The 11,766-nt window shown below is 41.4% G+C and overlaps 1 protein-coding gene across 1 annotated transcript in view; it reads right to left on the reverse strand.

Annotated features, from left to right (window-relative positions):
* Positions 1-5,953: 5,953 nt before the first annotated feature.
* The window catches only part of LOC129349957 (serine/threonine-protein phosphatase 6 regulatory ankyrin repeat subunit A-like), a 5,970-nt gene continuing 157 nt past the window's right edge, over positions 5,954-11,766 (reverse strand). Inside the window, exons 2-8 of the mRNA XM_055014939.1 lie at positions 11,089-11,176; positions 10,882-10,965; positions 10,544-10,689; positions 10,381-10,457; positions 10,184-10,266; positions 9,868-9,959; positions 5,954-7,432 (exon numbers count right to left, since the gene is read on the reverse strand). Of these exons, the coding sequence (XP_054870914.1) occupies positions 7,173-7,432; positions 9,868-9,959; positions 10,184-10,266; positions 10,381-10,457; positions 10,544-10,689; positions 10,882-10,965; positions 11,089-11,176 (830 nt within the window). The 3' untranslated portion in view covers positions 5,954-7,172. The remainder of the gene's footprint in view (positions 7,433-9,867; positions 9,960-10,183; positions 10,267-10,380; positions 10,458-10,543; positions 10,690-10,881; positions 10,966-11,088; positions 11,177-11,766) is intronic.

Consider the following 11,766-nt stretch of genomic DNA (forward strand, 5'->3'; position numbering starts at 1 on the left):
AAAAATAAATTCATGAAACAGGCCTGGACAAAAATGATGGTACCCTTAACTTAATATTTTGTTGCACAACCTTTTGAGGCAATCACTGCAATCAAACCATTTGTGTAACTGTCAGTGAGACTTCTGCACCTCTCAGCAGGTATTCTGGTCCACTCCTCATCAGCAGACTGCTCCAGTTGTCTCAGGTTTGAAGGTTCCTTCTCCAGACGCCATGTTTCAGCTCCTTCCACAGATGTTCAATAGGATTTAGATCAGGGCTCATAGAGGCCACTTCAGAATAGTCCAATGTTTTCCTCTTAGCCATTCTTGGCTGTTTTTAGCTGTGTGTGTTTTGGCTCATTATCCTGTTGCAAGACCCATGACCTGCGACTGAGACCAAGCTTTCTGACACTGGGCAGCACATTTCTCTCTAGAATACCTTGATAGTCATGAGATTTCATTGTACCTGCACAGATTCCAGACACCCTGTACCAGATGCAGCAAAGCAGCCCCAGAACATAACAGAACCTCCTCCATGTTCCACAGTAGGGACAGTGTTCTTTTCTTCATATGCTTCATTTCTGCATCTGTGAACATAGAGCTGATGTGCCAAAAAGTTCCAGTTTTGTCTCGTCTGTCCATAGGACATTCTCCCAGAAGCTTTGTGGTTTGTCAACATGCAGTTTGGCAAATTCCAGTCTGGCTTTTTTATCATTTGTTTTCAACAATGGTGTCCTCCTTGGTCGTCTCCCATGAAGTCCACTTTGGTTCAAACAACGACGGATGGTGTGATCTGACACTGATGTACCTTGACCTTGGAATTCACCTTTAATGTCTTTAGAGGTTGTTCTGGGCTCTTTTGTTATCATTCCTATTATCCATCTCTTCCATTTGTCATCAATGTTCCTCCTGAGGCCACGTCCAGGGAGGTTGGCTACAGTCTCATGGATCTTAAATTTCTGAATAATATGTGCAACTGTAGTCACAGGAACATCAAGCTGCTTGGAGATGATCTTATAGCCTTTACCTTTAACATGCTGGTCTATAATTTTCTTTCTAATCTCCTGAGACAAGTCTCTCCTTGGCTTCCTCTGGTCCATGTTTAGTGTGGTACACACCATGTCACCAAACAGCACAGTGACTACTGTAACCCTATAAATAGGCTGACTGACTGATTACAAGTTTGTAGACACCTGTGATGCTAATTAGAGGACACACCTTGATTGAACATGTCCCTATGGTCACATTGTTTTCAGTCTTTTCTAGGGGTACCATCATTGTTGTCCAGTCCTGTTTCATGAGTTCATTTTTTAGAATAATTCTGTTGACCCACATTTCGACAACCTGCCGGCTGACACGTCACGCTGTGAGACGCTTCTGAGGAAGGCGAGAGTTTTCGCCAAAACTATCAAGCAAGGTAATCAAAATCTAAGCATTCTATGTCTGAACAAAAGAACTCAAAACTAATGTACTAACAAGAAGACGTAATGAACGTTTTTGAGATGACCAATCACTTCTCTCCAGCTCCGCCCTCTGAGAATCCTGGTTTCATTTTCTCAGTGCAGAAACCAACAGGTGATGTCACGCTAGCTACGTCCATCTTTATTCTACAGTCTATGGTTCTAACAGACTCAGATTTAATGAGAATAAACCTGATGGAAGGGGATCAAGGACATTTTTTAATAATTATCCTGGGTGATAATCCTATCATTAATATCTAAGATCTATATGTGGAGTTTTACACCTGACAGCAGCTTCAGGTGTTTCAGTCCACACATCAGCTGTTGTTTCCAGGTTAAACATCTACAAAACACCAGAAACCAAGATAAATAAAGAGCAGAGACGGATTTTAATAATCGGACAGTTTATAGAAAACAGAGGGAAGCTGACAGGCAGGAATCAGCCGTCGTACTGCATCAGGAACTGGTATGAAAATCATCAGATTGTCCAACTGTGAAGCTCATTTCTGGTAGAACATTAATAATAATAATAATAATAATAATAATAATAATAATAATAATAATACTGGCAGACAGACGGAGGCTCTGAGGGCAGAAAAACATCAACCAGTCTGATGGAGGTTCAAACAAGCTTCCACTGGTTCTGTACAAAAGCAGGTGGATTCATATCAGTACCTAAAGCTAACACGCTAATGCTACATACACACACACACACACACACACACACACACACACACACACACACACACACACACACACACACACACACACACACACAGGCAGCTTTACAGAGGTTGGAGATATTCTTTAATTTATTGTCAACTAGAAGCTGCTCCAGTTAACTGAACCTGTGTATTCATCCGCAGCTGAAAGTAGTTCCAGAGTCTGGACATTAACCAGAAAGATCAGCTTCTGCTCTGAGACCATTTAGAAAAGTAAAACCTCTGTTTTCTGAAAGCAGTGAAACTAATTCATCAGATCTTTTCACTGCAGAGGAAACAGAAAGCTGAATTATTTCAGGTCTTCATTCACAATAAAACCCTGGAGATGTGAGAACGTTCAGACCCTAAACCTGCTGCTGCTGCTGTCATCTGCTGACAATAAAATGTTCTCAACATCTCCAACCAACAGAAACTCTTCAGACGTCTCCATCAGGCTCAACAACAAAGAGTAAATTCACAGAAACAAACTTCTGGTTCTGAGTCGAGTTGAACAGGAAGTTCCTCTTCACTTTGTTCAGGATTTCAGATTTAAATCTTCTCACTAAAACACAGCAGGAGACACAAACGGACATTTAAATTAAATATAATGTGATAAAACCTTTCAGATGTTTAATATCAGAGAAGAGCAAAACATCCTGCAAATTATCTGATTTAAAAAGCTGGAATTTGTATTTTATTTAAGCAAAAATGACAAAAATAAATGTAAAAAATCTGAACATATTTTTGTAAAATAACTAATCAGGTAATCGACTCATCATTTGAAGATTAATACAATAAAATAAGAAATTAAACCGATGAAACGGCTCAAATAAACTGATTCAAATAATAAAAACATCAAGTTCACATATTTAAACTGCTCATTTTTGGCACCAAAAACCTTAAAATATTTACTTTTAATATAACAGAAAAGCAAAAAAATAATTTTTTTTTAATGTAAATGATCAGATTTAAAAAGCTGGAATTTCTATTTTTGAAGCAAAACTGACAAAAATATATGTTAAAAAAAATCTAAAAATATCCGTAAATGAACTAATCCAGTAATGTAGTCATCATTTTAAGATTAAAATAAGCAAACTAATAAAACAGCTCAAATGTATTCAGTTAATAAAATTTTTAAGTTAACATCTTTAAACTGCTCATTTTGGTAGCAAGAACCTTAAAATATTTAACTTGAATATAATAGAAGAGCAAGAAAAAAAAAACAAAAAAAATGCAAATGATCAGATTTAGGAAGCTTGAGTTTCTATTTTTAAACAAAAACGACAAAAATAAATTTGAAAAATCTAAAAATATTTTTGTAAATTATCCAGTAATCTAGTCATCATTTTAAGATTCATACAATTAAGAAAATAAACCAATGAAACAGCTCAAATTTATTCAATTAACCCTCGTGTCGTCCTGCTTAAAAAATTACATTTTCTGTCAATTAACTGATTAATTATTTCAACGTGAGAAAAACTCATTAAAGCAGCTCAGATGAACATGTTTTAATCTTTAACTCTCTGGAGCTTCACGTGTTTTTCTCAACTCTTCAGGTCCTTTTAGAGGATTTGTGATCTTCATGTTAAATAAATCTGCTGAACCATCTGGACGAGCCAGAACCAGAACCAGAACCAGATGCTGTGTTCTGGTGAACAGATCTTTGAACCTGACGGTGAAATGAAGGACATGAAGGCACACAGAGACGATGGCACACGGCTGGCAGAGCGCTGGAGGACGGTAAGTGCTGGCAGTATCTGTACCATCATGGAACAATAAATACGTGGAGAGCTTCACCAGGTGAGTTTTGGATCTGGCTGCTGATTGGATGGCTGGACGCCCAGGTGTGCTTGCTACTCAACAGGAAGGAGACGGTGGAGTGAAACAGTGCAGGAGGCCGTCGAGGCCACAGGAAAAAATGCATAAATCTGATTCATGACCTCATCTTTCGGTGACATCACCAGCAGGTACACCTCCGTTCCCTTATATGGTCGTTCCTCACCTGACCTGGATCCAGGTCGGTACAGTTCATGTTCACCGTCCACGGAAGAGTCAAACTGGAGAAGTCTGTGGATGCTGCTGCTAGCTAGTTAGCTCTGCTAGCCCCCACTTATAATATTAACAATGTTAGCCGTACCAGCCCCCACTGTTAATGTTAGCTTGATGATGTACTAGCTCCCACTGTTCATGTTAGCTTGTTAGACGTACTAGCCCCCACTGTTAATGTTGCCGATGTTAGCTGTACTAGCTCCCACTGTTCTTGCTAGCGATGTTAGCCGTACTAGCTAATGCTGTTAATGTCAGCAATATAGCCCCCACTGTTCATGTTAGCTGTAGATAGATTAAACCTTTATTGATCCCGCAGCGGGGAAATTTTCGTACCCACTGTTAATGTTAGCAATGTTAGCCGTACTAGCTCGCACTGTTTATGCTAGCGATGGTAGCCGTACTAGCTCCCACTGTTCATGTTAGCAATGTTAGCCATATTAGCTCCCACTGTTCATGTTAGCAATGTTAGCCATATTAGCTCCCACTGTTCATGTGAATTAAAATAGAAACACACATGCGTTACCTAGTTCAGGCTAACACTACGCCAATGTTATTTTTTTGCAGGTTAACACAATGACTAATGTGATGTTTGGGTTAGCAGAGCAGCTGATGTTTTGTTCAGATGCTAAGATTACCTTCTTTAGCCTAGTGTAGCATTTAACATCATCATGTGTGAACTAAATTAGACCAACACAGTGTATCATTCTGCACAAGCTAATGTAGTGATGTTTATAGCTTAGCTTAATGTGAGGTTTTCTTGCTTACATTAACAAAGAAACTAGCATAGCAGAAAACAAGGTCTTGTTCAGGCAAACAAAATGACTGACAAGATGTTGTTTGGGGGGATGTAGCGGCTCACGTCAAGCTGTTTAGGCTAACAAAGTGATTAATGTGATTTTATGTCGGCTAAATTAGCAGCTAACGTTGTATTGTATGAGCTATTAAACTGCTAACATCAAAGTGAGTGATATTAAACATTAGCAGGCTACCATCATTATTCACATTATTCATCTGTGGAAATATAATGTTGTATTAGCGTTAGCATTTTATGAGCTGCTGCTTTTAGGTTTAAATACATGAACTTTATAGAATGATTTGGTTTGTTTATATTGAATCTTGTATTGACAGTCAATGAATTTTAATGGTATCACATGCTAACTTCCTGATATTTAATTCAGTTTTATCGCGCCACTCTCTGGAGAAAATGTTTTGTTAACTAATTAAAAAATGTTAGCATGCTAACATGCTAAATTAAGATGGTGAAGATAGAATAAACATCACAACACCAGTTTGTTCGCACATTAATGTTAGCATTTACAGCTAAGTCTAATGGAATATCCTTACTTTAGCTGGTATTTGGTAAAACTAACCAGATGGTGGCGCTAGAGGGGAAATCAAAGGACCAGTAAGATTCATCCTCAGCGGACCATGAACCAAACATCAGAACACTCAGCAGCAGTAGTTGAGATCCTTCAGTGTGGACCAAGTGGACCGATAGTACTGCTGTGTAGATAGCTCATTAGCATGTTAGCTTATTGGCTGTTCTCTGGACCTTTTCCTGGGAGGAGGCGGGGCCAGGGAACGAAGATGTGCCTGAAGGTTTGTGCTCCTTCCTGGTCAACATCTAAACTACTTCAAACCACTAATTTGTGCTTCGGCTGTTAAACAGTTAAAAAAAGAGTTCTCCACCTGCTCAGGAGAACCTTCAGGACACATTAATCACCTCAAATATTTGGTAGAACAACGAGCAAAAATCAGAAAGAGTTTAAAAGTACTCAGAATCTTCTACTTCATTTTGTACAAACAGTTAAAAATGGCTTTAAAAAGAGTCTCAGAAGAACCAAAGAACCGAGGTGTGGAGGTTAGCACCCAAGAAGGACCAGCTGGGGGGACCCAACACTAGCATGTAGACCCAGACCAGAACTAGGGCCAGGACCAGAACCAGAACTGGTGTGGGTTGAGTTCTTCTTCATGCAGCAGCAGGTTGCAGCTGTTCAGTCCCTGGAGGTTGAATCACTTGGTGGTCCTCAGATCCAGATCCAGATCCAGCAGGCGGAGCCCCAGAGGATCAATATTTAACTAATCAATACTTTATTTATTAATTGTTTAAAACAAACTCAGTCATTTTCAGACTGACTAGGCTTCAGTATAATTCTGTTTCCAATTTTTATCTTATATTGTAGTTTCTTCTGCTACTTTCTGTTTCCTGTTAGAGCTGCTGTCATTTATTGATTAGCTACTGATCAATCAGATAATCTGAACTTTTAAAAGCAAACACGTCTGATGTTTGCTGTTAAACATCGAATCCTGACGACAGTTTCAGGATTTTTTGTATTTTGTGAGAAAATAATTTAATGTTCTTCAAACTGAAGATTAAACTAAATATTCACTGGTTTCAGGTCCAACTGTTTATGAGCTGCTGTTTGAACTATTCAACCTGCTACTGGTTAGCTAGTTAGCTGGTTAGCTAATTAGCTGGTTAGCTAGTTAGCATCCTTAATGTTGAGCTACCATTAATAATTCCTTGACTCAGTTCATTTATTTCCTGGATTTTACTGTCAGAGGAAAGAAGTCAGAAAATATTCACACTGAAGATGAAATCTGAATTATTATTATTCCTCCTGAACACTTTAATGATTCAACCTGATCAATAGATTATTAAACAGTTCATGACTAATTTAATATTTGACAGTTTAGTGATTAAATTGGTGAATCCTGTCAGCTCTAATCAGTAAATCTTCATTATTGTTTCTATTTATTTAGAGCTGATAGTTTAGAAGTCACTGAGAATATTTATGAAAATAAGGATAAACTGATATATTAACAGTTTTTCTACTTCACAGATGGAGTATTTCTGTGTTTTTCCTGTTAGAACTCGTGACATTCTGAATATTGACCCTCCTGGGGCACCGTAGCTGCCTCCATCTGGTCAGCAGGTGATGCGTTCAGGTGCACAGCCGGAGGTAGGAGGCCGGAGACTCGGTCAGAAGGTTTCCGAGTCCTCCGAGTCGTTCTCGGTGGTTCCCTCGCTGGAGGGTCCCGAGGGGTTGCTGGGGCCGCGGGGCCCCCGGGGGCCGCTGGCCGGCCCTTTGCTCCCCCGGCGGGGCAGCTGTCTCAGCAGGGCGCCTGGGGACGGAGCCCCGGAGCTGCAAGGGGAGCACAAAGGCATCATGGAGGCCAGAATCAGAGCCAGACAGTCGGCCACCTCTCTGCTCGGAGCACAAGCCAGAGCAGGAGTCAGACCTGAAGGAGGGACAGGAGGAGAACCGAGCAGGAGGCCAAGCAGAGAGCAGCAGACGTTAGTGGTAGAACGCTGAGAACAATGGGAGAACACTGGGGGGACACTGGGGGAACACTGGGGGAACACTGGAGGAACACTGGAGGAACACTGGGAGAACACTGGGGGAACAGTGGGGGAACACTGGAGGAACACTGGGGGAACATGGAGAATACTGGGAGAATACTAGGAGAACACTGGGGGGACACTGGGAACACTGGGGGAATACTGGGAACACTGGGGGGACACTGGGGGAATACTGGGAACACTGGGGGAACACTGGGGGAACACTGGGAGAAGACTGGGAGAATACTAGGGGAACACTGGAGGAACACTGGAGGAACACTGGGGTAACACTGGGGGGAACACTGAGAACACTGGGGGAACACCGGAGGAACACCGGAGGAACACCGGGGGAACACTGGGAACACTGGGGGGGGGTCACTGGAGGAACATCGGGAAAACACTGGCGGAAAACTGGAGGAACACTGGGGAATACTGAGAGAACACTGGGAGAACACTGACAACATGAGACTGGGCTGGATGCTGAACTTTAAAACTCAGACTGATCAGCATTTAGAATATCCTTAGAATAGAATATCCTTTTTTAGTCCCACAAAGGGAAATTTGTTCATTTAAGTTTGCTACTAATTAGTTAGTTCTGCTGCTAATGTAGCAGCTAACGCTAACCTGCTTTATGTAGCAGCAGCTAATGCTAACCTGCTTTATACTAATGTAATGCTATTATTATCTTGTTTAGATTAATATAGTAGCTAATGTCACCTTGTTTATGCTAACTGAGCAGCTAACTTTATCTTGCTTATGCTAACGTAGCAGCTAACATTTCATCCTTTAATGTGCTGCTCATCGATCAATGAAACTAATCAATATCAGTGTGTCTGATCCTAACTGATCGATTATAGACTTGTCATTTTAAATCTGATTTCCAGCCAGACGATCAATAAAAACATCAACAATGAAACATGGAAGCAACAAGCAGCCAGTGTTTTATTCAGGTTCCCACCGACAGACCGAGTCTTCATACAGCTACAGTTTAGATTAACGTAGCAGCTAATGCTATCTTGTTCAGGCTAATGTACCAGCTAATGTTATTTGTTCACTGGTACATGCTAATGTTAGGTGGGACATTATCAATCTATCAAATCAAAAATTTATTTGTAGAGCACTTTCCAACAACATAGAAGAAGACCAAAGTGCATTCCAGACAGAATAATAAACAAAACAATGCAATTTTTGATTACTATAAAACCATAAAACCCATAAAAACACAAAACTAAGAAAAACATAAAACCATAAAAACCATAAAACAGTCCTAGGATTTGAAAGCACGTCTAAATAAATAGGTTTTCAATCTAGACTTAAAAAGCTGCAGGTTGGTAATAACGCGGAGCTCGAGTGGGAGTGCATTCCAGAGTCTTGGGGCGGCTACAGCAAAGCATCGATCATCCCACTGCTTATACTGGGACCTGGGCACGTCCAGCACAATCTGCGTGGACGACCGGAGGGCTCTACTGGGGCGGTGGATGGTTAAAAGCTCCGATATATATAAAGGAGCTAGGCCATGAAGGGCTTTAAAAACAAATGTTAAAATTTTAAACTCAATACGATGATGGACCGGGAGCCAATGGAGGGTGGAGAGGATGGGGGTGATGTGAGTGTGTCTGGATGTGCGGGTTAACAGATGGACAGCTGCATTCTGAACCATTTGTAGTTGACGGAGTGATGATTGTGTGACACCAAAATAGAGAGCATTACAATAATCGATACGAGAACTGATAAAAGCGTGAATGGCCTTCTCCAGGTCGTGCTTAGAAAGGAAGGACTTGACCTTGGTGAGGAGACGTAGCTGGAAGAAGCTAGCCTTGACAACGGAAGCAATCTTATTATCATGGCATAGCACGTATTAGCATGTACATTAGCATAATAAAACTCTTATTTATATAGCTTGACACTGTAATAAATACAGCAAACTGTATAAATCAGAGAGTTCAACAGTTTTACGTTGTATTTGTTACGTTAAACTTAAAACTTTCTGATTGATCAATAATTCCTGACTAAAAAGTTCTTTTAAACTCTGATTAATCAATAATTCCTGACTATAAAGTTCTGTTAAACTCTGATTTATCAATAATTGCTGACTATAAAGTTCTTTTAAACTCTGATTTATCAATAATTGCTGACTATAAAGTTTTTTAAACTCTGATTAATCAATAATTCGTGGCTGTTCTCATTAAACTCTCTGGTCAGTGGGAACCTTTTCAACAGATTCTTTGCAGCAGACTTTTAGAATCATGAGAACGGCTCCATGCAGCAGCAGAAGAAACGTTCATGCAGACCGACATCAGCAGCAGCTCTGAGGGTTTAATCAGCTGATTTTTACCGTTTTCATCCACCGTCTGGATGTTTGCTCCTCTGGACAGAAGCTCCTGAACCGCCTGCTTCAAACCGCTGCGAGCTGCCAGGTGCAGAGGACTGACGGGAAAACACAGTTTAATGATAGATCTGGTATGAATGTGTTTTACTTTCACTTTCATTTTGTCTAAATGGGCAGAAAATGACCCGCTGCTATATTCAAACACATAAATCTAATCGGTTCTGGGCTTTATCTCATGTTCTGGTTCCTCAGAGTTGCAGGACTTTAAACATGAACCACAGTGAGTTAGAACGAGACAGAACCTTCTCTCAGAGATACTCACGTCTGCAGCGCTGCGTTTGTGGCGTTTATAAGCGAAGAATCTGAGAATTTCTCCAGAATCAACATCACACAGTCTTCTCTCCCCTGGACGAGGAAGAACAATAAAATGATGTAGAAACGTTCTCCTGCAGGATCCAACTCAGTAAACGTTGATTCTTTAATGTGACCACTACAACAGCGCCCCCAGTGGGCTCTTACATTACTGCAGGCCAAGTGCAGCGCCGTGTTTCCATCCTTATCGGTCAGACTGAGGTCGGCGCCGCTCAGCAGAACCTCTGCAGCACAAACACAACATCATCAGAACCATCAGAACCAGGAAGTTAACGTTCCTCAAGTTAACAGAGGTAAGAACCCGTCGTACCCAGAGCCGCCACTCGTCCTTTCTCTGCCGCCATCATCAGAGCTGTGCGACCCGATTCGTCCACGGTGTCTCCAGGTGCATCATGCGAGAGCAGCAGCTGGACACAGTCCACGTGACCCGAGAACGCTGCAGCGTGAAGAGGAGTTCTGGAGGAGGAAGGAAGGATCAAACAGGAAGCAGCACAGAACGTCGGCAGAACGTCAGTAGAACATCAACAGGACATCAACAGGGCATCGACAAAACATAAGGAAAACATCAGTAGAACATCAACAGGACATCAACACAACGTAAGGAGAACATCAGTAGAACATCAGGAGAACATCAGAGCTGACCCTCACCTTCCCTTGGAGTCTCTACAGCTGGTGATGTCCGACCCCATGGCTTCCAGCAGCAGCGCCGCACACGGTTCATGATCATTGACCCTGAAACAAACAGGAAGTTAAATCTGAGGTTGGAGAAGAACCCAGCTCTGATCCAATGACTAGAAGATACAACCTTCAATTACAGAAGAACCCGTCTGAAGGTTCCAGGTTCAGGAGACTCACACAGCGCAGTGCAGAGGGGTGAAGGGGTTTCCATCGATGCATCGGCAGCCTTTCTGCTCCAGGAGAACCCTCACACAACCTTCATGACCTGCAGACACACACCAGTAACTCCACTGTATGGATCAATAGCAGCGATTGGTTACAGATGGGTGATGGTTACAGATGATGGCTATAGATGGGTGATGGTTACAGATGGGTGATGGTTATAGATGGGTGATGGTGATAGATGGGTGACGGTTATAGATGGGTGATGGTTACAGATGGTTGATGGTTATAGATGGGTGACGGTTATAGATGATGGTTATAGATGGGTGATGTTATAGATGGGTGATGGTTCTAAATGGGTGACGGTTATAGATGGGTGACGGTTATAGATGATGGTTACAGATGGTTGATGGTTATAGATGGGTGATGGTTATAGATGGGTGATGGTTATAGATGATGGTTACAGATGGGTGATGGTTATAGATGGGTGATGGTTATAAATGGGTGACGGTTATAGATGGGTGATGGTTATAGATGGGGTGACGGTTATAGATGATGGATACAGATGGGTGATGGTTATAGATGGGTGACGGTTATAGATGGGTGACAGTTATAGATGATGGTTATATATGGGTGATGGTTATAAACGGGTGACGGTTATAGATGATGTTATAGATGGGTGATGGTTATAAA

This window comes from Amphiprion ocellaris, chromosome 11, assembly GCF_022539595.1.
Source record: "Amphiprion ocellaris isolate individual 3 ecotype Okinawa chromosome 11, ASM2253959v1, whole genome shotgun sequence".
Lineage (NCBI taxonomy): Eukaryota > Metazoa > Chordata > Actinopteri > Pomacentridae > Amphiprion > Amphiprion ocellaris.